A 27,854-nucleotide genomic window follows, 5' to 3' on the forward strand; every position below is an offset into this window, starting at 1 on the left:
GGTGTGACGACGGTTACAAGGAACTGGGAAAATAAAGCAGAAGAACAGATGTTTTGACAACTCGGGCCCTTTGAAACGTTCTGGTCCACACTCCAGACTACTTGGTGGAAATAAAGTATCAATATGTTGTAGCCAGCTGCCATCATAAATAACAACAACGGGAGAGAGATGAGGGTTTACTGAATCAAACTGTCCCGTACAGACCCAGATCTGCGGGTTGAAATAGGGTTTAAGGGACTGTTCAGATTCTTTTTGGACTGCAGACAACAGTCTGTGTGTGACTGTGATCCTGCTAACTGGGATCAAGGTGAATATTTAGTTTATTTTACAGTAAATGTGTTTTTGTTTTTACATCCCCCTGATGTCAGTATGGAGATACAAGTTTTTATAATGAAATATGAAAACATGTTTGGCTGCCACACGCAGGAAGTAAGAAGACATCTGATCCCAGAAACAGAAGAGATTATGAAAGATGTTAAACTGGCTCATCAGCAATGTTGTTAGAAAAACTGAAAAAATAAATCTCTCGCTTCTTGCAGATTCTTGCACAGGTCTGATTTTTTTTTTAACCTGAAAAACCCCTTTACAATAATTACCATATGACCCGCAGTATTCTCCCAACCAATTCTGGACCCAAACTGGGGGTTCAGGTTTCAGGTCAACCTGTATCATAATATAATGTAATTAATATAAGCTGCATCATATTGCACTAAATAAGATCATATCTACATGTTGCTTTGCACTGTAAATTTTTTTTACCATAATATCACTGATTAATTTATACAAAGTAAATGTATTTGTTCATTATGTTATAACCTATAATTTGTGTATTAAGTGTAACAAAACAATATATATATATATATATATATATATATATATATATATATATATATATATATATATATATATATATATATATATATTTAAAAGTTTGAGAACTACTTCTCTAAAGAAACAAAACAGAGAAAAACATTTAAAAATGTACATGAACTCTTCAAAGTTTTTATCTTTTTTTCTATCTCTGTTCATATATTGTTAATGTAAATAAAAAACAGAAATATAATATTGATTTTAGACTCCATGCTGGCTCATATTTATCGTTGCTTCTATTGTACTCTGCTAACTCTGGCACTTCTTGATTGTGTCTTTGTCACAGAGGAGGGAGCAGACCCAGACAGTATTGAAGCGGTGGCAAACCACGTGTTACAGCTTTCCATCCCTGCTTCACCGCTTCAGATCAGACATCTGGCTGATGAAATTAAAGACCGCGTACGCAGCCTTTCAAATGTGGACGCCATCCTGCAGCAGACGCAGGATGATGTACGCATGACCGAGCAGCTGCTGCTGGACGCCAAGAGGGCAAGGTAGGCAAAATGAAGATTTCAAAAGAAATGTCCAGTTCTGGTGTTTGTTGTTCTACTTGCTGTATTTAGCATTTGGCTGTTGCTGTGAAGGCATCGGGCAGAGGGAGTGAAGACAACAGCAGAGAAAGTGAAGCAAGCCTTGGTGGATGCGAAGTCTGCGCAGACGTCAGCAGAGAAGGCCATTGAAAAAGCCAGAGCTGACATTGCAGAGACTGAGAATCGACTGGCAGAGGTTAACAACCACTGTGATAAGCGTGTCTTTCACTGTGTTATAAGACAAATTGAGACAGCTGAGATTAACTCTGCATTAAGTCGGCTTTTAATCGACTTTTTGTCGCCTAAACAGCTCAGCGACGATGTCTGTAAATTAATCAGCGTCTGCAGTACACACAAAATCTGTAGTCATATCTACATAAGTACGAGATATGAGTCATATCTCTAAATCCAGAACAATCCAGTTATGTGTTTGTTCGCTCATCTTCTCTACAGATTGAGTCAGAGACGTCTAACAGTGAGAAAGACCTGAACGATGCCATGGACCGCCTCGGGACTCTCGGAAATGAGATCAACATCCTAAAGACCAAACGTGCCAACAACAGCATGGCGGCAGCCCGAGCAGAAGAGACGGCCACCATGGCGCGGGACAAGGCAAATGAAGCCAAGCAGGTGTGTGTCTGTGATTGTGTGTGCTCCTTCTTAACTTCATTTAAAGCAAAAGAACTGTTGTAGAAGAACTTTTCTCTGACCTGCTGCTCAGATTCTCGACGGCCAGCTGACGGATAAATACAACGAAGTCCAGCAGCGGGTCGACACCAAAGCCAAAGCTGTGCAGGACGCCAAGAAAAAAGCAGAAAGTCTAAGAGACGAAGCAAAGGAACTGCTGAGAGATGCTCAGAACAAGCTGCAGAGACTAGCAGGTAGTAATATCTGTGTGTTTGTTTCTCGCTTTCTCCGTGTAAATGATTCAGACTAATTTGTCTTCTGCAGGTTAACATAAGCTCAACAATGCAATCATATTTTATGGACAAGAAGAACCTATTCACTGTTCACAACACCTAGAAAACATTGAATAATGCAAAATATTAAACAGAACTAAGGTGAAAAGAATAAAAAACAGTAAAATTATGAGTAAATATTGTTATCCCTTTCATGCATGGTGGCCATATAGTGGACAATATTAATAATAACCTTTACAAGCTTTTTTCTTGCTTATCCATGATTGAGGATGGTATTTTTGTAAATAACCCTCTTCAGTGGATGGTAGTGAGTCATCCAATATGTTTCCACTCACTGGAGAATAAATAAATATATGATATAGTTGAACATAATGTAATTACACAAGTTTGCCTTTACCATAAATAGGAAAAAGAACAAGATACAGCTATAGTTTATATAATTATGATTGTGTATTATTTTATAAATATCTTATAGAATGCATTAAAATAGATCATAAATCATGATCAATTCTAAACATTCTAAACATCAATAATAAATAAAAAATAATAAATATGTCTCGAGAGGTAAAATACTGTATTTCAATTCAATTCAACTTTATTTGTATAGCGCCACTTCACAACAATGTTGTCACAGGGCACTTTACATACACTAATCAACATACACATCATTTCGAGCCAATTCATACATATCCTATAATAGAAACCAACTGATTGCATCGAGTCATGACTTCGATCCAATCCCCCATCCTGAGCTTCACGCGGCGACAGTGGGAAGGAAAAAACTCCCCTTTAACAGAAAGAAAACCTCCGGGAGAACCCGGCTCAGGGAGGGCAGTCATCTGCCTCGACTGGTTGGGGTGGAGAGGACAGGAAAGACGGAACAACATCTACAACTGCACTTATTCAGGAAGACCTGCGGAAAAAAAGGAGAAATAAGTTAAAGACGGCAATATTGGCATATATTTATACATTAATATATTAGAGTAATATTAGAGCGAGGTACTTCTCAGTGCATCAAGTGACATCCCCATTGCTACATAAGTAATGGTTGGCTAGACTACCCATAACTATAAGAGCAAAGAGCAAAACCTGGACAGTTGGGTCCTGTACATGCAGCTCAGGAGATGCTCATATCCTAATTATAAGAATCATGAAAAAGGAAGTTTTTCAGCTCGATTTTAAAGGTGTGGAGGGAGTCTGCCTCCTGAACCCACGGTAGGAGCTGGTTCCATAAGAGAGGAGCCTGATAGCTAAAGGCTCTTCCTCCCATAGTACTCTTTGAGCCTCTGGGAACCACCAGTAAACCTGCAGTCTGAGAGCAAAGTGCTCTATTTGGAATATATGGAACTATAAAATCTTTTATGTACAATGGAGCTTGGTCATGGAGAGCTTTATATGTGAGGAGAAGAATTTTAAACTTTTTCCTATCCCATTTAAAAAATGTTGCATTGTTTTTCATTAATTCATGCATGAAAGGGTTAATATAGTTCCCTATATCCATATGCATGGAAAAATAGTCAATGAAATACATAATTTACATAGAACTGTTTTACTTTTCTCAATAATTTGGTTCAATCAACAGCTACGGGAAGACTTGAGTTGTACTCAGGCCAAAATCTGCCACTAATGACACCTTCATACATTTCTAATGCAACTCTGTGCACATAAACAGCATCTATAGTGGCTAAAAAGTCAGATTATAAATCTGTATCAGACACATCATTTAACAAAAGAAATAAAATATAATTAAAACTAGCATAATAAAAGCAGTTAGTGTGTGTTACTGTGTTTCTTCAGCCTGCATAAAAGAAATGAGCAGCATTTGATGATAATCCCAAAGTCTGTAACCATTCCTGGAAATCCTGACTCCACAGAACTAGAGAAGAACTACGAGGAGAACCAGAGGAAGCTGGAGGGGAAAGCTCAGCAGCTGGACGGTTTGGAGGACAAGATGAGAGGCATCCTCAATGAAATTAACAAACAGATCCAGATCTACAACACTTGCCAGTAACTCACCTCTAAGAGAAAGAAAAGGTGTCCATCACTGTTATTCTGCAACGTAGATGCAGAAACTGGACTTTAAAGAGGAAATGAGACGTGCATACGACATGCCCAAAGTGTCCTTTAGTGTTTCTGAACAGTTGGTATGACAGCATGCATGACTAAACATGTAAACATGTAGCACACGTTTTACTTTAAACTTCATCGTTTCACATTATTTTCCTTTTTTCTGCAAAAGACTGAAACCTGTGAGTTTAAGTTTTGAATATAAAAAAATTAATGATGCAGCTGGATGAAAATGTTTCTTTATAACACTCTGCACGTGAGGTTTTTTTAAAATCATTTTAATGTTTTTGCCTTTTAACACATTTATTTTAGCGTGAGAACACAAAAACCTGTCAGTCTGGAGTCGATTGAAGAGATTTGTTGTTTTTAATGTATAATGACACAATAAGTCCATTTGAATTTCTTTCTTTTTTTACTTGTTGAAGCAGAAAATTTAAACTTTTACATGCTAAGAGCAGAAAAGGTTTACTCCGCATGAGCAGGTGGTGGTAAATTTGGAGAAGGCTTTGTCCTAAGACTTAACACTGATCCAAAGCTTAAATTAAGGATTGTCATTTACATAAATAAATTGTGTCATTTTAGTATTGTCCTGTTTGTATCACGAAAAAAAAAAAAATTGTGAAAAATGAAACTACTTAGCTGGCTCACTAAGTGGGAGGATATACTGTCAAGCCAGCTCTACTGAAGTGACAAGGTAAGCTTACAGAGGAAAGACATGAGACTGTCCCATGCAGACATGCTGTCTGTTCTTTCAATGTGAGCTTTTAGGATGTTTTTGATGCTTAAGAAGAAGAAGTTTATTTAAAAAGCTTATCTTATTTTTCTACAGCAGCTCAGAAAGGTGAACCACACGTTGGCCGTTCAGTTTTTTCTTTTTCAGCCACTCTAACTTCTGTCCTGGAAAAAGGAGGGCAAGGATAGCATCATCCTCACTGCTCCTTTAGGAGACTTTTAGCTTAACTTAGCGTGAAGACTGGAAATGCAGCTAATGAAAGGAAGTTTTATGAATGCTAAACCCATGCTTTGCATCACAAATTCTGAAGGTTTGTTTTTTATCTTGTGTTAAGAAGGATCCTGTTAGATCTGCTGCAACTGATGTTTAAGTATTTCATTGTGCCTTATACTGCCAGTATTTTCATATACTAATTTTCTTTGTGCATGAGAACTTATGTGTCACAAAACATGTTAAATGAAGAAAAAAAAAATACATTTTTACCACTTAAAGCTGCAAGAGCTTGATTTATAACTGATTACCAAAGCAAAAACACCCAAAGAAGCCTGTTAAGTTATACAGTGTACAGTTTTATGAATAAAAAGTGGAATATAATAACTGGGTCATGCTGGGTTCTGTCGTTCCTTTTAACCATGCTAAGTGTGATATTCTGTCATATGAATGTTCATGTGTTCCCCCTCGGATGCTGAAAGGGTTTGCAACGTGTCATTTCCATTTTTTTTTAAAAAACAAAAGATGTTAAAGTGTTGCCGTGATATTCATTAGCAGAGTCTGGGTTTTTATGGTCTTACATCAGTCTGTGAGGAAAACCATTATTTCCAGTAATGGCGGAGAACTATGAACAACTCAAAAGTGGCAGATGACAACAGGGTAGAAGGAAATCTTCAAGTATACAACATGCATCTGAACTCAGGTAGATTTGTTTTGTAGCTGTTGATAAAAAAAAAAATATATATTTATCTTTGCCCTGAAGTTGTTTTTTCTTTTTGTCCTTATAAGGGTCTTTTTAGTGCATTTTCCTTTCGACAAATGTGAGTATGTCCTATATTCTTACACAGTAATTCTGAGATGGAGATCTGGAGACACCACTCTGCAGTATTTAATTGTACACTTAGAGAATAATGCAGGACCCATATGGGACAAAACCATTCTCTAAAAACAGAAGAGGTCCTCATGAATTATGTCAATAGCTCTGTCTGCCCCTCCCTTTGAGAGTCTTTGTGTGTATTAAGACGCCAAATGTTGAATCAGGGAGATCAGGGATCCTGATGCATTATTTCCACCAGTCCAACTCAAGACATTTGTTCCAAAATTTCCCTTCCATGTGGTTTCAGCGTCTTTGTTTGTCTGCTGAAATTTAAACTCTCATTTGTTTAAGTATGTGGCCCAAAATTTTTACCAGAATTTTTATCACTTAATTATTGTTTTATTTGTTTTATTAACCTGCATTCGTTAACACAATTTCAGAGAATTGGGGAATGTGGGGGTGGGTGTGTGTATGAGTGTATGGAAAGAGCTTGTGTCTTTATTGTTTTTAAATGTCTTGTTATCTACTGTTTATTTTAATCCTTGTGACTTGATTTTATCTTGTAAAGCACTTGGTGTTGCCTGTGGCATGAAATATTGACTGGAGAGTAAAGAAAATTAGCAGATAAATTTGAGAAAAGGGCAGGAAACATTTTAAAGTCGTGCTGTAATTCAGAATATCAGGCGAATGTGACTGCATTACAACACATTTTCAGTTTCAATACATTGTATAAACTGTTGCATGTTGTGTCTGCTACATCAGTATAAGTGCACAACTGACAAAATATATTCATTTATATATATCATAGACCAGGGGGGCGCAAACTTTTTGCCTCCAAGCTGAAACTGGCCAAACTGAAAATGATCCAGTGAGCCACGGGCCAAACGCTTTAAGGATAAAACGCGAGAAAATGCACAAAGTTATTTTAATTATTGTTCAATAGGAAAAAAATACACTGTATTTCCTATCTGGGCAAATAAAATTTTACATAAAAAATCTATATAGCAATAGAACAATAAAGCTATAGTTAGAGGGGTAAGAAACAATAATTACAGCCACTAAACTTTAACCAAGTGCAACGTGTCAACAACCAGAAACAGTGCATGTGGAACAAGGCAAGTTGATGTTACTTAGTGGTAAACATGAAGTTGACCTTTGGACATTACCAGTCTCTATGTTGGGTTGCAGCTGGCTCACTGACAAGGTCAGTCAGGGTCCCTCTGAGTCTGGTCTTATTGGGGTTCATGACACTGAAAGTGTCTTTTTATCAAGCTCTGTAGGGCATAAATATAAATAATGACTTAAGGGCCAAAAGCAAAGTGCTGGTGGGCCGATTTTGGACCGTGGGCCCCACTTTGGGCACCCCTGTTAAGGTTGTTTTTACCAATTTTTTAAGGTAAGATATAGTTGAAAGAAAATTACCATTTTCCATTTTTCCTTCAACATGATCTCATTCAGTATTCATTGAGTGAAATGAAAAAGACAAGGACAACTTCTTACACAGCGGAAAGTTTCAAGTTGCAAAAAATGGCATTAACAAGTTTCAAAATGTAATCAAATTGAATTTATTACTTATTGAACTGCTTGTCAACACAGTGCCTGTGGCTGTGATGACAATGTTGAAGAAAGAGATGATGAGGCAAAAGTGGTGTGATACTCAGGATGCCCCTATGGCATAGACCGAATATAAATCGAGGGGCATACATTTGTGTTCATATTTATTCATACCCTTTCATTAAAGAAGGAAAAAAAACAGCTGCCTGTAAAATAAGCTAAAATTGACTAAATTAATGATAAATAAAAATGTTATGAAACATTTTTCAAAAATTTAATGAAAATCATTACATTATTTTCTAATTCTGGTTCAATAGAAATATTTTTTAAAAAGCAAACAAATAAGATAATTTATTACATATTACCATCCATCCATCCATCCATCTTCTGCCGCTTATCCGGGGTCGGGTCGCGGGGGCAGCAGCCTAAGCAGGGAAGCCCAGACTTCCCTCTCCCCAGCCACATTTGCCAACTCTGCGGGGGGGATCCCGAGGCGTTCCCAGGCCAGCCGAGAGATATAATCCCTCCAGCGTGTCCTGGGTCTTCCCCGGGGTCTCCTCCCCGAGGGACGTGCCTGGAACACCTCACCAGGGAGGCGTCCAGGAGGCATCCTGACCAGATGCCCGAGCCACCTCAACTGGTTCCTCTCGATGCGAAGGAGCAGCGGCTCTACTCTGAGCCCCTCCCGGATGACTGAGCTCCTCACCCTATCTCTAAGGGAGAGCCCGGCCACCCTGCGGAGGAAACTCATTTCAGCCGCCTGTATACGAGATCTCGTTCTTTCGGTCACGACCCACAGCTCATGACCATAGGTGAGGGTAGGAACGTAGATCGACTGATAAATCGAGAGCTTCGCCTTCTGGCTCAGCTCCTTCTTCACCACGACAGACCGGCGCAGAGCCCGCATTACTGCAGACGCCGCACCGATCCGTCTGTCGATCTCACGCTCCATCCTTCCCTCACTCGTGAACAAGACCCCGAGATATTTAAACTCCTCCACTTGAGGCAGGACCTGACTCCCACCCTATTCCGGCTGAGGACCATGGTCTCAGATTTTGAGGTGCTGATTCTCATCCCAGCCGCTTCACACTCGGCCGCGAATCGCTCAAGCGAGAGCTGGAGATCACGACCAGATGAAGCCAACAGGACCACGTCATCCGCAAAAAGCAGGGACCCAATCCTGAGGCCACCACGTCGGATCCCCTCAACACCTTGGCTGCGCCTAGAAATTCTGTCCATATAAGTTATGAACAGAATCGGTGATAAAGGGCAGCCTTGGCGGAGTCCAACCCTCACCGGAAACGAATCCGACTTACTACCGGCAATGCGGACCAAGCTCTGACACCTGTCGTACAGGGACCGGACAGCTCGTACAAGGGGGTCCGGTACCCCATACTCCCAGAGTACCCCCCACAGGAGCCCCCGGGGGACACGGTCGAATGCCTTCTCCAGGTCCACAAAGCACATGTAGACTGGTTGGGCAAACTCCCATGCCCCCTCCAGGACCCCAGAGAGGGTATAGAGCTGGTCCACTGTTCCGCGACCAGGACGAAAACCACACTGCTCCTCCTCAATCCGGGATTCGACTATCCGGCGGACCCTCCTCTCCAGGACCCCTGAATAGACCTTACCAGGGAGGCTGAGGAGTGTGATTCCCCTGTAATTGGAACACACCCTCCGGTCCCCCTTCTTAAAAAGGGGGACCACCACCCCAGTCTGCCAATCCAGCGGTACTGCCCCCGATGTCCACGCGATGCTGCAGAGGCGTGTCAGCCAGGACAGCCCCATAGCATCCAGAGCCTTAAGGAACTCCGGGCGGATCTCATCCACCCCCGGGGCCTTGCCGCCAAGGAGCTTTTTGACCACCTCAGCGACTTCAGCCCCAGAGATAGGAGAGTCCACCCCTGAGTCCACCAGCTCTGCTCCCTCATGGGAAGACGTGTTGGTAGGATTGAGGAGGTCTTCGAAGTATTCCCTCCACCGACCCACAACGTCCCGAGTTGAGGTCAGCAGCTCCCCATCTCCACTGTACACAGTATTGATGGAGCACTGCTTCCCCCCCCTGAGCCGCCGGATGGTGGACCAGAATCTCCTCGAAGCCGTCCGGAAGTCTTTCTCCATGGCCTTGCCGAACTCCTCCCATGCCCGGGTTTTTGCCTCGGCAACGGCCGAAGCCGCATGCCGCTTAGCCCGTCGGTACCCATCAGCTGCCTCCAGAGTCCCACAGGCCAAGAAGGCCCGATAGGACTCCTTCTTCAGCTTGACGGCATCCCTCACTGCTGGTGTCCACCAACGAGTCCTGGGATTACTGCCACGACAGGCACCAACGACCTTGCAGCCACAGCTCCGGCTGGCCGCCTCAGCAATAGAGGCACGGAACACAGCCCATTCGGACTCAATGTCCCCCGCCTCACTCGGGACATGTTCGAAGCTCTGCTGAAGGTGGGAGTTGAAGCTCGCTCTGACAGGGGACTCAGCCAGACGTTCCCAGCAGACCCTCACAACACGTTTGGGCCTGCCAGCTCTGACCGGCTTCCTCCCCCACCATCTGAGCCAACTCACCACCAGGTGGTGATCAGTTGACAGCTCCGCCCCCCTCTTCACCCGAGTGTCCAAGGCATGTGGACGCAGGTCCGACGATACGACTACAAAGTCGATCATTGAACTGCGGCCCAGGGAATCCTGATGCCAGGTGTACATATGGACACTCTTATGCTGGAACATGGTGTTTGTTATAGACAATCCATGACGAACACAGAAGTCCAATAACAAAACACCATTTGGGTTCAGAGGGGGGGGACCATGCCTCCCAATCACTCCCCTCCAGGTCTCACTGTCATTGCCCATGTGAGCATTGAAGTCCCCCAGCAGAACAATGGAGTCCCCAGAAGGAGCACCCTCCAGCACTCCCTCCAAGGACCCCAGAAAGGGTGGGTACTCTGAACTGCTGTTCGGTGCATAAGCACAGACAACAGTCAGGACCCGTCCCCCCACCCGGAGGCGGAGGGAAACTACCCTTTCATCCACCGGGGTAAACCCCAACGTGCAGGCACCAAGCTGGGGGCTGATGAGAATGCCCACATCTGCTCGGCGCCTCTCACCATGAGCAACTCCAGAGTGGAAGAAGGTCCAGCCCCTCTTGAGGGTACTGGTTCCAGAGCCCAAGCCATGCGTCGAGGTGAGTCCAACTATATCTAGTCGGAACCGCTCAACCTCGCGCACAAGCTCAGGCTCCTTCCCCACCAGAGAGGTGACTTTCCACGTCCCTAGAGCCAGCTTCTGCAGCCGGGGATCGGACCGCCAGGGTCCCCGCCCCTTGCTGCCGCCCAGCTCACATTGCACCCGACCCCTACGGCTCCTCCCGCAGATGGTGAGCCCACGGGAGGTGGGGCCCATGTAACCCTTTCGGGCTGAGCCCGACCGGGCCCCATGGGCGAAGGCCCGGCCACCAGACGCTCGCTCTCGTACCCCGCCTCCAGGCCTGGCTCCAGAGGGGGGTCCCGGTAACCCGCGTCCGGGCAAGGGAACATTCATGCCCAGGTTGGTCGTCATCATAGGGGTCTATGAGCCGTGCTTGGTCTGGTCCCTCCCCTAGACACCTGTTTGCCATGGGTGACCCTACCAGGGGCATAAAGCCCCCGACAACATAGCTGCTAGGATCTTCGGGACGCACAAACCCCTCCACCACGATAAGGTGACGGCTCAGGGAGAGGTATTACATATTACATTCCTCATAAACTAATATTGTGTTGAACAATCCTTTAATGTTTCTGCTACAGCCAGGTGTTTTCTGTTCCTCTCAGTCAGACTTCTGCACCTGTTGACAGGTATTTTGTCCCACTGTTCAACAGAAAAGTCCTTTAATTTGTCCAGGACCATTTTTTTTTCTTTCTTCAACTCAATTAAATGAAAAAACAGTGTGTCATGTTACTAAATTATATTTTTGCTAATTTTTTAGTTGTTTAGTTATTAAGTCTCCAGTTATTTAAGTGACTGTTGTAAATTCAGCCCTTTCTTTAATGAAAGGGTATGAGCAGATATGAACAGAACTGTATGTACATCAGAGAGAGACGAAGAAGAGTTCTGGGTCACGTGAACGCGCCAGTCAGGAAGTATCTAGTACGCGCACTCTGGCCGGGCAGCAGACCTACACAAAGTCGGCTCACCCTGCAGAGGCCCAATGACACCAGCGGACTAAGCAGACTCGCTCTTGATGCCTTCTACTTTATCACTGGACATATCTTGTTAATTTAAAGAAATGGGTCCTGGTTAAATGTAGAATATTATCTAAAAACCGCGGACTACGACGGCTTCCAGTCCGGGTTGGAGCTCGGCGGCCCGCGGCCGAGAAGCAGCAGCTGGACCAAGCGAAAGGAGTCACCCCGCTATTGTGTGTTCAACTGAATTATAGCCACATTAAAACTTCGTAAGTCTCTATTTTTTAAGTTGATACGTTTTTAGTTGATTAATAACAAGCTAGGTTTATTTATCACGAGATGTCATGTTGTTTGTGTATCAATATCCACGTGAACCCGTCCGTTTCAGCTGCTGTTAGCACGTTGCTAATGGCGTTAGCTGCTCACGCTGCTTGATGGGACAACCTGTCGTCTGCTCTGCATGAAGACACACAGCAGCAGATCAGGCCTGGAGATCTTATCTAGAAACTACCATTATCTTCGTTTAGGCATGATATTTTAGTAATAAACTGTAAGGGGTGGACAGAAAGGCATTGCAAGTTGGCTCATTTGTTAAAGCCAACATGCCTATGGAAACTTCTGGAAACATTCCGGCGTGAATGTTTTCGTTGAAAGGTTACTTGCTAAGTTTTCTACATGTTATTGATAGGGACATTCACAGGGCCGGATTAAAAGTGCACAGGCCCCTGGGCCCAGAGTGTTCCAGGGGCCCCTTCCCCACTACAACATTGGGAAAATTGTGAATGATACTCTGTGAAATGACATTTCTAACATCTCTCAGCCAATGGTACAGATAGCAATACACTAGACACATTGTGGTGTAACTATCTGGTTTTTATGTACATTTCGTTTTATGTCCAAACTGCTGGTGTTTGCCCTAAGTGCGCGTGGGCCCTTGGGCCTGTACCCATAATGCCCATTGGACATGCCTTGGGGCGGCTGTAGCTCAGGAGGGGCGGCTGTAGCTCAGGAGGAAGAGCAGTTGTCCTTCAACTGGTAAGTTGGGGGATCGATTCCAGGCTTCCCCTGAAATGCCGAAGTGTCCTAGGCAAGACACTGAACCCCCGATGTGCCTATCGGGGTGTGAGTGTGTGTGCGAATGGGTGAATGTGACAAGTAGTGTAAAGCGTGTAAAAGCGTGTAAAAGTAACATGACACACTGTTTTTTCATTTAATTGAGTTGAAGAAAGAAAAAAAAATGGTCCTGGACAAATTAAAGGACTTTTCTGTTGAACAGTGGGACAAAATACCTGTCAACAGGTGCAGAAGTCTGACTGAGAGGAACAGAAAACACCTGGCTGTAGCAGAAACATTAAAGGATTGTTCAACACAATATTAGTTTATGAGGAATGTAATATGTAATACCTCTCCCTGAGCCGTCACCTTATCGTGGTGGAGGGGTTTGTGCGTCCCGAAGATCCTAGCAGCTATGTTGTCGGGGGCTTTATGCCCCTGGTAGGGTCACCCATGGCAAACAGGTGTCTAGGGGAGGGACCAGACCAAGCACGGCTCATAGACCCCTATGATGACGACCAACCTGGGCATGAATGTTCCCTTGCCCGGACGCGGGTTACCGGGACCCCCCTCTGGAGCCAGGCCTGGAGGCGGGGTACGAGAGCGAGCTTTGAGTGGTCTGTATGACTAGAAAAGCGCTATAGAAGTACAAGTCCATTTACCATTTACATTCATGGTAATATGTACATTACGTTAAAATGGCAAAAAAAAAGAAAAAACTTTACCCGTGGAAATGTCAGGAAGCATTTCAGCGTGAATCTATTAGTTGAAAGGTTTCTTACTAAGTTTCTACATGTTATTGATAAGGGACAGTCGCGGTAATATGTAAGGGTGGGAAAATCGAATCGAAATTTTGAATTTTGAAATAGATTTTTTGTTTTAAAAAAAAAAAATCGATTTTTTTTTCTACAAATAAATAAAAGTAATCCATTATATTTTTTGTCATTTTTATTGTTTTTATTAATCTTTTTACTTCTTGGGCATTATAGCAGCACAATGATGGTCTTGCTTATTGTGTTTTTTTTTTGTTTGTTTTTGCCAATTGAAATCAAGAAAAATGACGCGCAAAAAAAAGTGGCATATATTTGTTTTGTTTTTAATTTTCAAAATCTAGCAATATTAAAAAATTGTGAGAATCTCAATTTAAATCAAGTTGGCCCCCAAAAAATCAGAATCGAATCGGGACAAAGGCATATTGTCACAGCCCTAATAATATGTACATTTAGGTACAAGCATTTGTTATATCAGGGTTACTCCGTCTGGTCCTACCAGAGCCACAAGGTCACAGGTTTTGCACATATCCCTCCTCAAGCACACCTGACTGAAACTTATGAGTCATTATACACAACTTGGCTGTTAGATAAATTTAATTTGATTCATGTGAGTTGAAAGAAGAATACATATAAAAACTGCGAGACTGTGGCGCTCATAAGACCGGAATAAGTAGTTAAACTTTATATTGAGGGATACACGGTGACAATATGCAGGTGTATCTAAAAAAGCAAACAAGCCTCTCCAGTCAGCTAGCTCATTAGCTACTAAGCTAAAAAATTTGCAACTTGAGCTAATTCTATTAATTATAACACAGACCATGTCTTGTCCTTTATCATGAATAAAATGGATGATTCAGCTGTTGTTTTGTAATTTGTACTGACAAGCTACTTGAAATTGCTATGCTAAGAAAACAGAGCAAAGCTCATTTCTTTTGTAAGATATTATGACCATGATCCCCTTCTGCACAGCATTGTCATTTGAAACCTGCTCCTAATTGGATTAAAGCAGTGAACTTTCCTGTTTGTTTGTTTGTGTGTGTGCACGCTTTAGCTCTGACCTAGTAAAGGCAGATTGCCATGATTACCTGAGTTCTTCGACTTTGCAGTCTGCAGGGGAAGTACGTTGCTGTTAGATGATTTAAATAACTATTATGTTGTCCCCTTGAATATTAAATGTCTGTTCCTCTCTGTTTTAGGTCCCTATCCCTTCCTCATTCTGTTCTGGGAGAGTTCACACCAATATCATCGCCAAGATAGCCGGGCCAGGCAGGAAGAGGCACACCTCAGATTCAGACCCCAGCAGCGGTAGTGATTCCAGCGACGGGCGGCCTGTTAGTGCAAAGTGCCTGAAGATGGCCAGCAGTGGAGGCGGTGAGATAGTGGGCCGTCGCGGAGGGGCTCAGCAGAGAGGAGGCGGTGGAAGGGAGAACAACTCGGACCCCTCCTTCAGTACTAGTAAAAAGAAACAGAAGGACAGGGCCAACCAGGAGAGCAGAGAGGCCAAAAGAGCAGCTGCAGCAGTGGATGGGGTTCTTGCAGAGGTCAAGAAAGGTAAGATCACTAAAAAAAAATACCAACGAAGCTAATAAATCCTGCTTAATTTTGCTCATCACTTATTTAAAAAATAGTCACACTCAACATAATATACCCACACAATCTGGTAACATTGGTTAATAGTGTAAAACATGGTTAAAAAAAATGCGCTAAGTCTAATGGTGATGCAGTAGTTAATTTATATTGGTATATTTTATAAAATATAATTTCCTGGAAAACTTTGCTTTTTGTGTTTCTTCCATTGGGAACTCTGCTGGGCACCCCCAAAGTGCTTTGTTTTTTCTTTGTTCTACAGTTTGTCAGAGCTTTGCAGTGTTTTATAGAGGAAGTGTTCAGAGCTGGATTGAGATTGATTAGTAAAGGACATTTAACTCATTGGTTGCCAAAGACATCTTTTCAAATCAAAAGATGTTCTGGGATGTTCTGGGACTATAGGACCAAATCGACCCTATTGAGTCCCAGAACTCAATATTCTGTGTTTCCTGGAAGATGAGCCAAAGTGAACAGAAAACACTCTGGAGCACAATCTGGCAGCCAGTTAGTTAACGTGGTTAAACACTGTTCACTGGGTTTGATGCTGTTGCTAAACGTGCTTACACAGTATCTCTTTCCCTGTTTTTTTGATCAGTATGAACAAGTGAAGATTAGCAGTGTTTTAACCCTTTAAGGGTGCCTGCAGTGCTGTTTGTATATAAATGTTGAATGCTTGTAGAATTGCAAACCACATAAGGTAGAGCAGTTATTGCTTTTACTTTTATTATGACAGTGCCCCATTGACTTCCAGTTGTGTTGACATTTTCGGTCGCAACTAAGATCCAGAGTGATTCATCGTGATTTCCATCATCGTGTCGCTGATATCAACCAGTTCTTTAATGAGGACTGGGATTATTTGTGCCTTTCGAGGGAGTCTCAACAGCTGGAGAAAGAGGGAAGTTTTCAGACGGATTGCTATGGGTATCTGTTGTGCATATATGGTTAAAATATTGTTTCTGTTGTTTATGTCTGGAAATCAAAACAGGACTTGAACATGTGTGTATATATTGTTCAGGTATACTGAACTACTTAAGGAATCCATGTTTAGAGTACAGCTACAACACATATGGACAAGCTCCTGGTCTTGCAGCTTTTTTTTCAGTTCCAGTCGGATGTCCACAACCTTGTGCCGAACTAGTACATGTGTAATGTATTGTAGTAACATCAGATGGTTAACAAACTTTCCAAATGTGCTGCAAATATGTTTTTTTTGTTTTTTTTTTGTCTGCTCCCTTTCATTGAGATGTCTTATTGTTTCAGTAACTGCATGTAACAAAATGTAGCAGGAAGTATGGCAGATAATTTGTGTTACTTGATAAGATAAGTAAACACTGTGATGCTGTTTCACTTTCATATTTTGTTGCTGAACTGGCTTCTTTAATGCTGAGCTTCAGATGATTTGTCCTCTTTCATTATGTCAGTTCCATCTTTACACTTTGCACCCACCACTAAAAAAAACAAAACATACATGAAAGCCCACCTTCAAAACAGAAGGTCTAGTTTTGGGGTATATGGAAGGACTGCAGACTTGCTCAGGTCTCTGGACTTTCCCAAACCGCCCGTGACACATGGGCGCCGTCTGCTGGATAAGTAGCGGGGGCGGGGTCATCCTTGCTCATGGCTGCCTGCCGTGGAAGCCGAGACAGAGCAAATTGGACGGTGAAACAGATAGCTGCTGAGGCTAGTAAAGTCTGCTCACGAGCATTTTATATTTTGTCACTGGTAAGTTGAAATGTTGCGTGCCTCGTGGTCGCGCTGCAGCAAGGAATGCAGTGTTTAGCCTCGTGAACGTGTGTGAAAGTTGGTGGCTGCGTGCCACTTACACAACTTCTGAATACTTATTAGTGGTGCAACAGATCATCATTGATCCGCGATCCGTTCGGATAAGTATCTACGGTTCGGCACACACGTGATCCGCGGATTGATAGGGAGGGAAAAAAGAAGAAAGCTGCGTGCATAATCGTTCCACATAAGTGCAGCGTGGTCGTGGCGAGCGGAGGAACTTGAACGCCCAAGTTCATTCAAATCCCCTGTGTGGGAACACTTTGGTTTGGTAAATGGTAAATGGACTTGTACTTCTATAGCGCTTTTCTAGTCATGCAGACCACTCAAAGCGCTTTACACTACTTGTCACATTCACCTATTCACGCACACACTCATCCAACACACTCATACCCCGATAGGCACATCGGGGGGCAGAAAATTCCCTGTCAGATACGATGAAGAAGGAAAGAGATCAGCTGATAAAACAGTGACTGTGTGTCGGCACTGTGGAATAAGAAAACCGTATTTACATATTTTTAAATCAGTGAATAATTCAGATAGTTCATGGTGTCTAACAGGTAGACATGAGTTTAAGAATGAGCTTAGAATGTAGTGTTTTAGCTTTGAGTAATATTTTTGTATTTTTTGTGGATGGATTTATTGGCCTTTATATCAGCTATCGGCCTGCTCTAAAGTCTTATATCAATATCAAAAAATCCATATCGGTCGGGCCCTCTCCATGAGAGGGATGCAGGGCTGAAGCTTTGTGCTGCATGTTCTTTTGCTGATTTAACTGTTTTTGGTAAGTAAAACAGTTAACAGTTGGAAAGTAAAAAACTCATTTTGGAAATTGATTCATTTGCTGAGATGTTTTTTTGTTCTGCTTGAGTACTGAACGTGCTGAAAAGGCTGATTTAGCCAATCAGAGACCCCTCTATGCTGCGGTTCCAGTGAGAGTTCGACTGTCACCAGCTGAAGGGGATTGGGTGTTAGTTCTGACCTTTAGAGGGTGATTGAGTCGGGGGGGGGAAGAGGGGAAAGTGGGAGTCAGTGTGGGAAAGTTGAAGCTCTCCAGTTGTTGAAGACAGGGATCCATACAGGACCACTATGTTGTACGGTTTTCTGCAATGTGAATGACAAATTCACCGCGGGCCCATGTTGTAGGTCACTATGAAACATGGTAGGTGTTCCTGTCTGGGGGCTTTTTTTTAAAAAAAAAAGGTTATATAAACTCTGAAGCACAATTTCTAAAAATAAGTTGATCATTTGTTTTCATGCAGTTGTTTACTTGCAGTCATGTCTGTGTGGCACAGTTAATTTTAGATGTCCTGTCTTGAAACGCTGCAGTCTGTCTGGCTCACTGGGTCCAGGAAGGTTCTGGACTGACCCAGTTGAGCATGTAAGTGCAGCGTTCTGGTCTGTGTGCACTGGTTTGTGTGACTCCACGGTTCCAGGGTGTTCGGATAGAAGTGGGTTCAGTTCAGCAGAGTTGGAGATTCCTTGTTGGGATAAGTCTCTCTATCTCTTTCCCATTCATTCATTCCAAGTCCATTTTTGTCACAGTTCCTCCTCTTGTTGGATCTTCAGGATTGCTGCATCAGAGCTGCTCGGGTTCATGATGGTGACGGCATGGGAAGGAGAGTCATTTTCACATCGGTGCTATAGCTTGTTTTTTCTTTTTCAGACACGTTTGTGGACTGGAAGCAGAACGTAAATGAAGTGACGGTCAGACTGCGCTGTGGGGACGGCGTGCAAAGGATAGAGGACATTAACACAACTTTCACTGACACACACTGCAACGTGTCCTTCCCAGGTGGGTAAAGCCAAAACGTATGCAAACACTGGAAACGTGCACGACTAGAAACCAGTGGTATGATGCTAGTAATGTTTATAATTTTTCAAAACCAGATGGACGGCAGTGGAGCTGCCAGTTGCAGGAGGAAATTGAGGCGTCATGTAGCAAAGTCCAGTACAAGGAAAAGGGGGGTTTCCTGCACCTCATCATGCACAAGAAGATTCCCTTTCATATTTGGCCTTCTCTAAAGGTGAACCTGAATACACACGCCTCCAGAACTTCTTATTATTTATGATTGTTACATATTTTGTAGTAGTTTGAAAGAATGTCATGAACTGTTTGTGAAGGCTTGTGAAGTTTTATAACCACTCAAAAAATTGTTTCGTCTTTGTTTTTCATTTCTGCTCCAGTCAAACAAGAAGGAGAAGGAGGCAGCTCCCGCAGACACCAAATACGACTCAAAAGCAGTTACTTTGGAGTCATTAGAGAAAGCCAAACTGTCGTCACCGCAGCCACAACTCCAGCCTCAGCCTCCATCATCACCTGCACACAGTGAGTCGAGACGCGGCGGCGGCAAAGCCGAGCGGGGTATGAAGCGCTGCTTGAAAACCAAACCCTGCGACAAGGCCACTACGGACTCTGTAGGGGTGAAAAACGGAGCTGGGGACAACTCGAACACCACAGGCAAACCTGTCACTGTCAGGAAACGTGAGCAGCTGCCTCAGGAACCCAGTGCCAAGCGTACCCCTCTGCAGCTGCCCAAGACCACAAAAGAGGCAGAAAGGGACCCGTCTCCTGCAGCAGGGAATGGTAAACCAAACGCACTCTCAGCCACCGGTCGGAGCCCCCAGGCACAAGACGAGGATACAGACAACAGAGTGGAGAGACTGGACAGTGGTCAGGAACTGGGATCGGATGTGGCAACTGCTGGCAAAGATCAGGTGAGAAATACTCTGTAAACATGTTGAAACTTTTACTAATGACTGTTAACTCATTAAGACCGGAGCAGCAGAACACCAGACCGTCTCTCGGGCTAGTCTTTATCATTTCTTTTATGTTTTGCATTGGTTGACATTAGGAGTGGGAAAATTGAACTGAAAAATCAAAAATTGGCATTTTTTGCTTCACAATTTTAAAAACTTTTTTTTGTTTTTGTTTTTTTTTGTTCCCCCAAATAAATCAAATTAATCCACTATAAATTTTTTGTCATTTTTATTGTTTTTACTGATCTTTTTACTTTTCTTCTTGGGCATTATAGCAGCAGAATGATGGTCTGGCTGGAAAATCAAGAGAAAAAAAAAATTTTTATCTACAAAAATCAGCAATATCAAAGAGTGATGGAAATTGCAATTTAAATCAAATCGGGACAAAAGCATATTTTCACAGCCCAAGTAGACATATGGGTGAAGTTAATCATTTCCAAGTACTTTGATTTGTTTGTTGAACATCTTGAAGTTCGGTTGAAGTTAACAGCCTGTGTGACTCATAATTTTATTATTGGAAAGATTAAAAATGTGAGTGCAGATAAAGAACCAAAGTTGTCTTATCAAACGACCAGCACAAGAATGAGATAACGTACATCAATGAAAGACAAATTAGTTTGTCAAGGACACAAATGTCAAATCTGGAAAGAGAGAAAAGAGAGAAAACATCAAAAGAGACACAAAACGATAAGATTAATTTAGAAAATGAGATTCGCATTCAGGCCAGTTCTGTCATTTAGCTTTTTCTTTGTTCTCTTCGTCTTCTCTTAACGTTCCTCAGGCTGGTGTGTTCACTTCTGAGGAGGAGCTCTGACCTGCCTCTGGTTTGTCTTATAAAATAAACCGATCTCTCTTGTGAACTGCATTCATCCCAATCTAATCTTTGTCCTTTCCTGGTTCTTTGATGCTTGTGAAGGTTTTAATGATAAAGTTGGATTCTGGTATTTCTCTTTTCATTTGCGCTCTTCAGCTACTGTGTTGCATCCATGTTACTGTTGTCAGACTTGTTCAGCTTTTTTAAAGCTTCGTAACTTTAGCTTCATCGACAACGTGATACCAAAACATCACAGATAAACATCTGTATGTAGTGAAAAAGGCATATCCCCTCAGAAATTTAGATTGCTTTTCATATATTCATAATTAGGGCTGTGACGAAATGCTTTTGTCCTGATTCGATTCCGATTTTTTTGGGTGCCAATTCGATTTAAATTGCGATTCTCAAAATTCTTCGATATTGCTCATTTTTGTAGATTAAAAGCCAAAAATGTATGAAACTTTTTCTTTTTGCTCGTCATTTTTCTTGATTTCAATTAGGAAAAACAACACAGTAGCCACATCATCATTCTGCTGCTATAATGCCCAAGAAAACAAGTAAAAAGATCAATAAAAACAATAAAAATGACCAAAATTTTGTGATGGATTATATTTATTTATTTGAAAAAAAAAAAATCCTTTTTTTTTAATACAAAAAAATCAATTTTAAAATTGTGAAGCAAAAAAATCCCAATTTTTGATTTTTCGATTCGATTTTCCCACCCCTATTCATTCAATATTTCATATCCACCGCTAATTAATCAAAAAGAATTTAGTTTCAAATTAAAATTTAAAATGTTTTTTTTTTTTTTTTTTTAAACCAGGTGCAAGTCGAAGTGGTTCAAGCTCTGGATTTGGTATATTTTAAAACAATATAAACAGTGGGAGATATAGAAGCACAGCTTATTCACAGCATTCACATGACTTTAAATAACTAGTTTAGAGTCTTATATCTTCAGTAAACTTTATTTGTTCATTGGCTAGTGCTGTGGTTGTTGAGCTTTTTGAGTCATGACCCCCAACCAACATAACAGGTTGGTGCTCGATGACGAAGGGATTGTGTGATACATCAGATGGGTCATCCTGCAGCCACCCTGTAGCTGGAGGGATGGACAACTGTTGAGATCTTTGTGAAAAAGAAGGATAAAGTGGATTTTGGTGGATTCAGTTGACCGCTGTGACAAAGCACCTCCAGTCTCATTGAGATGCTAGTAAAGAAGAAACCTCGTTACTGCAGCGTGGAATCAGAGAAACAATATTTTACATGTAGATTACTCTTATATTTCTCTACACAGTGAGCTGCTACATTGGATAGTCGCAGCCAATCAGTGATCAGAATGCAGCGTGTCTTTTGAAATGTTTTGTTTACCATTACATCACAGTAGGCACATTTTTCTTTAAGCGATTACATGTAAGGTGTTCATTTATAGACGAGTTTATTTAACAGCACTTTAAAGATATTTGTGCATGCGTTGATGAAACGGTCGCATCAGGCCGGAGACACAAAAGCAGACGTGTGTTTCGTCGAGTCATTCAGCCAGTAACACCATCTGGTCTGTGTGACTTCTTCTTTTTTTTTTTCTCTCTCTTTTCAATTTTAATGCAGTAAGTCTAAATGAACGCCATGCATGCAGAGGTTGCTTACTAGGGGTGGGAGAATTGAAAAATCGCAAATTTGGATTTTTTTGCCCCACAGTTTTAAAATAGTTCCCCCCCCCCAAAATAAATACAAATAATCCATTATAAAATTTTTGTCATTTTTATTGTTTTTATTGATCTTTTTACTTCTCTTCTTGCACATTATAGCAGCAGAATAATGGTCTGGCAACTGTTTTTGTTTTTTCCTCATTGAAATCAAGAAAAATGATTTGCAAAAAAAAAAAAAGAGTTTCATACATATATTTTGTTTTTAATCTACAAAAATGAGCAATATCGAAGAATTGTGAGAATCGCAGTTTTTACTACAAATCGGAACCCAAATAAATCTGAATCGAATCGGGACAAAAGCATATTGTCACAGGCTTACTGCTTACTCTGCTCTTCATGGGTTCGCTCAGGCAGCAGATATCCACATATCTTCACAGCATGTTGTTTCGCAAAATGTAGACAATCTTACTGGGAAATAAACTGATAATGTGCTTTATTTGAACTTCTTGTTTTTATCTTAACAGCAGAGGAGATATTTAAAAAAAAAAAAAAAATCCTAGATATCCAGTAAATTATTCTTGTTTTTTTCCCTCATTCAGCAGGTAGAGAAGAGAACCCGTTCGTCGGACACATCCGGAGCAGCAGCAGCTCCTTGCGGTGATGGCCAGCCAGTGGGCCCTATCAGCACCGCTCACTGCTCCAACAACAAAGTGGACTCTGCTTCTCCTCAAAGGCAGAGAGGCAGAACGGACTCTGAGCTGGACAGAAAACCTGTTGAGCATGAAACAGGGCAGGATACTCCAATCTGCCACCAGCCTGAAACAGCAGAGACGCTGCCAGCACCAGCCGCCGACATGGCTGCCAGGCAAAGCCTATCACCAGCTCTAAATCCGAAACGGAGCAGCTGTGACGGCGAGGAGAAGCGGGACCAGTCAAAGGAGGAGCCGCCTCTGGAAATGAAGCAACAGGAAGGTTTGTTGACAAGTTGCTGTAAATGCTTAAACATTATAAGGTGGTGGAAGAAGAACTTTGACACTTGCAAGGTTTGAAGTTTCCTTTTGACGACTGTTTTACTCTGTGGGGTCTTCCTGGTGAGAAGTGACAACGGCAGCTGTATTCCACCTTTATTGTTTGGTCTTTGAATCTCCACACTGTTATAAAATCTATCCAGATGCAGTTTATGTAGACGTGTCACTCATTTTCTTCATGCTGTATTTGTCTATGAAGTCCCTGCAGCTCCAGAGCCGATGGTCAACCTGCAGTTTGTGAAGAATGACTCGTACGAAAAGGGCACCGATCTGATGGTGGTCAACGTTTATATGAAGGGAATCTGCAGGGAGACAGCTAGGGTCATCTTCCGGGAGCAGGACTTCACCCTCATCTTCCAGACCAGGTTGGAAACATAACAAAGCTGCTGACGAAGTTACTTTTGGTGTTTTCAAACAAGAAGCATCGATTGATTGTCCGGTTTTATCCTCCCACAGCGATCCAAACTTTCTTCGGCTTCATTCAGACTGTGGACCAAACACGGTCTTTAAGTGGCAAGTTAAACTCAGGTAACTGCTGGTCTGGATTGTTGTCTGCAGACATGCACCCACAACAACTCTTTACATGAGCAGCTGGAGGGAGCAAAGTTTTCTGTTTTTGTTTTGTTTTTTTGTCCAGGCAAGTTGATTTAAATAGAGCTAATGGTCATGAAAATCTGTTCTTCAGAGCCTGAGAGCTGAATGAGGTCAAAAACAAACTAGATAAAGTTACTCCTGAATCACACCTCTGCTGCCAGTTTTGTCTCTTTTGTGAGTTGGGAAGAAAATAACTGTTCTGTCTGAATACAGTCAACTCCTTTTTCATCGTTCCTGAAATGGCAAAAGAAAGATGTTCCTAAAGCGCCACTTATTTAATATCCTCAGTCATCGACCTTTGTTAGTATCAGTTCTTTGCTGCACGACACGTTGTCCTTGATCCTGACCAGAAAACATGTCCGTGCCTCCTGTGTTTCAGGAACCTGATCCAGCCTGAGCAGTGCAGCTACTCCTTTACCCCATCCCGCCTGGACATCACCCTGAAGAAGAGACTCAGTCAGCGCTGGGGGGGTCTGGAGGCCCCGGTCACACAAGGTCTGCTGCCAGGCTTCTACTTGAAGGGCCTTTCATTTTGCTGACACACACGTGTGTCACATTGATGCTCAAGCATAAGTGTGTGTTCTAGGGATGTGCATTTCAGACAAAAATACTATTAGTGGGGTATTAAATAGTAATTTTCTAATATTCAGCCCCCCCCACACACACACCCACGAAAATACAGAAAGAGATCTGCAATCTTTCACATCTCTGTCTTTATTGTGACAGTGATTAAATTCACAGCACATGAGCCTATTGAACATCAAACACGCAGGATATTGAGTCCGCCGCCGCCACCAAAGTGATTCTCTTCCGCAAACAGCCATCAAACTCCGGAAACCCTCACCGATAACGAAGCTGATGAGGAGCATGTCTTTGCAATCATCTTTGAGATGAGGGACGCCGTTTGCTCCGCACGTCTGTTGTCACGTCTACGTTTTCTAGTGGTCATGCTGGCGATCAATGGTTGCTGTGACGACAACTCACCGCTTTCACTCGGGTGTTGTGATCTCAAATGAGCGTGTATAAAGGTTGTCGTTGACCTGAGATATGAAAACTTTGCCTCACAGTTTACATTGTACTTCTGTTTCACCTGTTTTTGTTTTAAATTGCTCCACATGGAACTTCTTGAAGCCTGCTGCAGAAATCTCTCCATCATGTCTTCCCTCTCCTGTTTGTTTCATCTTCTACGGCTTGGCATCAAGCCCGCCAAATCGATTGCTATCCTTCCCCCTGGCAGAAGCCGCCAGCAACGCAACTTTTATCATCCAGATATGATTCACGATTTGTTTTTTTTGTTTTTTTGTTTGTTTTTTTAATGATTTACCGACTCTTTGAATATTGTAAAATCGAAGCCCATCCCTGGTGTGTTCACGTGGTTTAACAGACATCCACAGGATGAAGCAAGAAATCTCAGCTTAGACCTGAGTTTTATTCTGTTTTTTGTTTCTTTAACACACCAGGGAATAGACAACAGAAAATCGTGATAATTCAGAGGTTAGTGATGCGAAATTGCGAATAAATTATGAAAATTCTAACCAAAACAAAAAAAAAGCTTGCACAGTAAATTATACATCATGCTACGACAATAATGTGCTGATACGGCCAAAAAAAGACAAAAAAGGGCACCGGGTTCAACCTAATATAGGAGAAAAAGAGGAGAACTTGTGGAGTTTCATTGTTTAATCCGGGAGCTGAAGTTGGACCACGACTGTCGGAGGTTCTGCTTTAGCAGCTCGCTGCTTGATTTAAGAATCAGAGAAGTAATAAAGAGGCTCGCCCATGATGATACAAAGTGAGTGAAACAGCGGCGAAAGTGACGCCTGCGCAGCTACAACCAGTGATCCATCACTCAACCCGCCTTCTCTGATTGGCCGATTACACAACCGTCTGATGTGAACATTAAAAATTACTGGGCAGAATTTCGTTACTGCTCTGAATATTTTTTATTAACTTAACACTGATCCAATAAGAAATACTGTCGCAAATTCTTCAGAGGGAATATTCGGAGTAGGTTGTAAGGTGTCTTTAAATCTGTCATCCTGACCTTTAACTAATTTAGTTTCATACAACAGAGAATAATGATCGTATTAAACTTCATTAAGCTTGAGAATATTTTATATTTTTGAGTTTTTATTATTTATGCATTTGCTGAGCCTGCTTTGCTGCTAAGAGGAGATCTGCTCTCTCATGACGAGTTGCATGTGGCAGCAGTGTTTATCCACAAAGTATCACAACTTCATGAGGTTTTTCTGTTGGTGTTTAATGAAAAAATCTTGGAGTTGTCGCAGTTAATGTGGTTGTGTCCGGTTCAGTCTCATTTCTGACATTCGGTTTCTAACCACAAGCTTTGTTGTCCTGTTTAAGGTGCAGTGGGTGGTGCTAAGGTTGCTGTGCCCTCCAGCCCTGCCTGCATGGAAACGAGCCAGCCAGGCAGCAGCCAGCACAGCCTCCCAGCCAAGGAGGAGCCTCCACGGGTCGGCGAGGACACGCCCAAAACCCCCAAGGCCTCACCCAGAGGAGTGGAGGACGGCGGTCTTGAAACTGTTGCTCCCCGCACCGTCTCTGAGCACGTAGCCATCACCAAGCCCGAGCCCACTGTTACCACGGTGAGTGGGGAAAAAGAACACCCTCCTGCATTGAAGGGACTGTATGCGGCTGTTTTTACAACACGTTTCTGACCAGTTTGATCTGCGAGATGAGAGCAGAAGACATGTTTGTTCCAGAGTTGACTGTTGCAGAAATAAACAAATGGAAGATGTAAACAATGAGAGCAGATGAGAAAACAGGCAGTGACTCTGTGCATGTGTTTCCCGCCTCAGCCTAAGCCTACGTGCATGGTGCAGCCTATGACCCATGCACCTCCTGCCACCAGCGAGCGCCATGAAGAAGAGGAAGAGAAGAAGGTGTGCCTGCCTGGTTTTACAGGACTGGTCAACCTCGGCAACACTTGCTTCATGAACAGCGTCATTCAGTCCCTGTCCAACACCAGAGAGCTCAGGGATTACTTTCATGGTAACGACTGTTTTTGCTCCTTGACAAAAACAAAGACGTGAAACTTCTGATGAAGTCCTAAACTGCATCAGGAGGTGTAATTCATGTTTCGAATTACTGCCAGAAATTGTAATCTGCTTTATTGCTGGGAAATACAACAGAGTGTGTTTTATTATGGCTCAAATTCACAGACAAACCGGGTCCACACGGGCGGGTTTAATCAAGGCTCAGTAATTTCACCAGGAATTACCTGCATAATCCAGAAACACTGCGGTTTTTCAGGCACTGAAATCATTTCAGCCAAATGTAGGTTAGCTTTCTCTTGTTGGTGATGCAATCGGCCGAAGGGCGAAAGGAAAATGAGTTGTTTAGCAACAAGACATGACCTGGAAAAGCTCATCATGTAGCAAGATTCCTGCAGCAAGTCATTTATTTGTGTTTGGAAGAGCTGCTTTTTGTTTTCTGATGCCTGTATTTTGTGCATTCTTACAGATCGAGCTTTCGAGGCAGAAATCAACTGTAGTAACCCGCTGGGAACAGGAGGCCGACTGGCTATTGGCTTTGCTGTGCTGCTCAGGGCTCTTTGGAAAGGGACACACCACGCCTTCCAACCCTCTAAACTCAAGGTATCACAGCAGCAGCAGCAGCATTTAATGTTTATACATTATATGATGAATATCTTCTGTTTCTTCTCCTCCTCAGCTGCGTCCTTTTTTATGGAATCAGATTTGTTTCAGGATCTCTAAGCAAAGCTTTTTAAAACACAAGCAAAAAACAATTAAAATCAAAACTTTCTCAAACTTAAGTTAAATAAATGATCTCAAATTCAAAAATGATCAATCATCATGAAATCTATTCGGCTTTTATTTAGTTAAATTGAGTAGTTTTGTCTGTAGTTTCCTCTTCTTCTTTCGCTCTTCTCTCTATTTTGGTTGCGCTTCACAGTCTTTGGTTTTCATTCACGATTG

The 27,854-nt window shown here is 42.4% G+C and overlaps 2 protein-coding genes across 9 annotated transcripts in view; both read left to right on the forward strand.

Moving 5' to 3' along the window:
• The window catches only part of lamb2 (laminin, beta 2 (laminin S)), an 84,163-nt gene extending 78,442 nt beyond the window's left edge, over positions 1-5,721 (forward strand). For all 3 annotated transcript variants that reach the window (XM_079239845.1, XM_079239844.1, XM_079239846.1), the window contains exons 31-35: positions 1,157-1,364; positions 1,455-1,596; positions 1,854-2,030; positions 2,122-2,281; positions 4,195-5,721. In XM_079239845.1, the coding sequence (XP_079095971.1) occupies positions 1,157-1,364; positions 1,455-1,596; positions 1,854-2,030; positions 2,122-2,281; positions 4,195-4,331 (824 nt within the window). In that variant the 3' untranslated portion in view covers positions 4,332-5,721. The remainder of the gene's footprint in view (positions 1-1,156; positions 1,365-1,454; positions 1,597-1,853; positions 2,031-2,121; positions 2,282-4,194) is intronic.
• A 6,138-nt stretch (positions 5,722-11,859) lies between these two features.
• The window catches only part of usp19 (ubiquitin specific peptidase 19), a 30,383-nt gene continuing 14,388 nt past the window's right edge, over positions 11,860-27,854 (forward strand). For 2 of the 6 annotated variants that reach the window (XM_079238988.1, XM_079238985.1), the window contains exons 1-12: positions 11,860-12,127; positions 14,881-15,235; positions 18,720-18,848; positions 18,944-19,080; positions 19,241-19,771; positions 22,873-23,245; positions 23,501-23,666; positions 23,758-23,829; positions 24,275-24,390; positions 26,260-26,501; positions 26,715-26,907; positions 27,379-27,512. In XM_079238988.1, the coding sequence (XP_079095114.1) occupies positions 15,037-15,235; positions 18,720-18,848; positions 18,944-19,080; positions 19,241-19,771; positions 22,873-23,245; positions 23,501-23,666; positions 23,758-23,829; positions 24,275-24,390; positions 26,260-26,501; positions 26,715-26,907; positions 27,379-27,512 (2,292 nt within the window). In that variant the 5' untranslated portion in view covers positions 11,860-12,127; positions 14,881-15,036. Of the gene's footprint in view, positions 12,128-14,880; positions 15,236-18,089; positions 18,216-18,416; positions 18,435-18,719; positions 18,849-18,943; positions 19,081-19,240; positions 19,772-22,872; positions 23,246-23,500; positions 23,667-23,757; positions 23,830-24,274; positions 24,391-26,259; positions 26,502-26,714; positions 26,908-27,378; positions 27,513-27,854 lie in introns of those variants that run through there. The other 4 variants (XM_079238987.1, XM_079238986.1, XM_079238989.1 and 1 more) reach the window with 4 other exon arrangements.

Source organism: Telmatherina bonti, assembly GCF_933228915.1.
Source record: "Telmatherina bonti genome assembly, chromosome: 4".
In the NCBI taxonomy this organism is placed as follows: Eukaryota; Metazoa; Chordata; class Actinopteri; order Atheriniformes; family Telmatherinidae; genus Telmatherina; species Telmatherina bonti.